General features: G+C 62.2%; 1 protein-coding gene across 1 annotated transcript in view; it reads right to left on the bottom strand.

The window, feature by feature from the left end:
- LOC119585036 (furin-like protease 2) overlaps nucleotides 1-312 on the bottom strand; it is a gene marked incomplete in the record, with an annotated part of 48,730 nt that overhangs the window by 12,513 nt on the left and 35,905 nt on the right. Inside the window, 1 exon segment of the mRNA XM_037933653.1 lies at nucleotides 35-207. Coding sequence (XP_037789581.1) covers nucleotides 35-207 — 173 coding nt within the window.

Raw genomic sequence — 312 nt, 5'->3', positions numbered from 1 at the left:
CCGTCCCCACCTCCCCAGACACCACCGTCCCCACCTTGATGACGCCGTTGATGAAGGCCCTCTTGGCCAGGGGTCCGGGCCCGTCCACCGTCTTGCCGTCGTCCTCGGGCCCCCACGACGCCGAGTAGATGTCGATGTGGGAAGGGTTGAGCGAGATGGCCCGCGCCTCCACCGCGTCGTTCACGGTGCCGTCCAGCATGCGCACGCCTGCGGGAGGAGGTGGGGCTCTGAATTGAAGGCTTTCTTTGGGGCAGAGATGGGACATTTTATGTATCTCAATTTTGGAAGGGGAAGGGGTTAGTGATTGGGTAT

This window comes from Penaeus monodon, chromosome 19, assembly GCF_015228065.2.
Source record: "Penaeus monodon isolate SGIC_2016 chromosome 19, NSTDA_Pmon_1, whole genome shotgun sequence".
NCBI lineage: Eukaryota > Metazoa > Arthropoda > Malacostraca > Decapoda > Penaeidae > Penaeus > Penaeus monodon.
The sequence above is the reverse complement of the archived record's forward strand: the minus strand, read 5'-3'. Positions and strand labels throughout refer to the sequence as shown.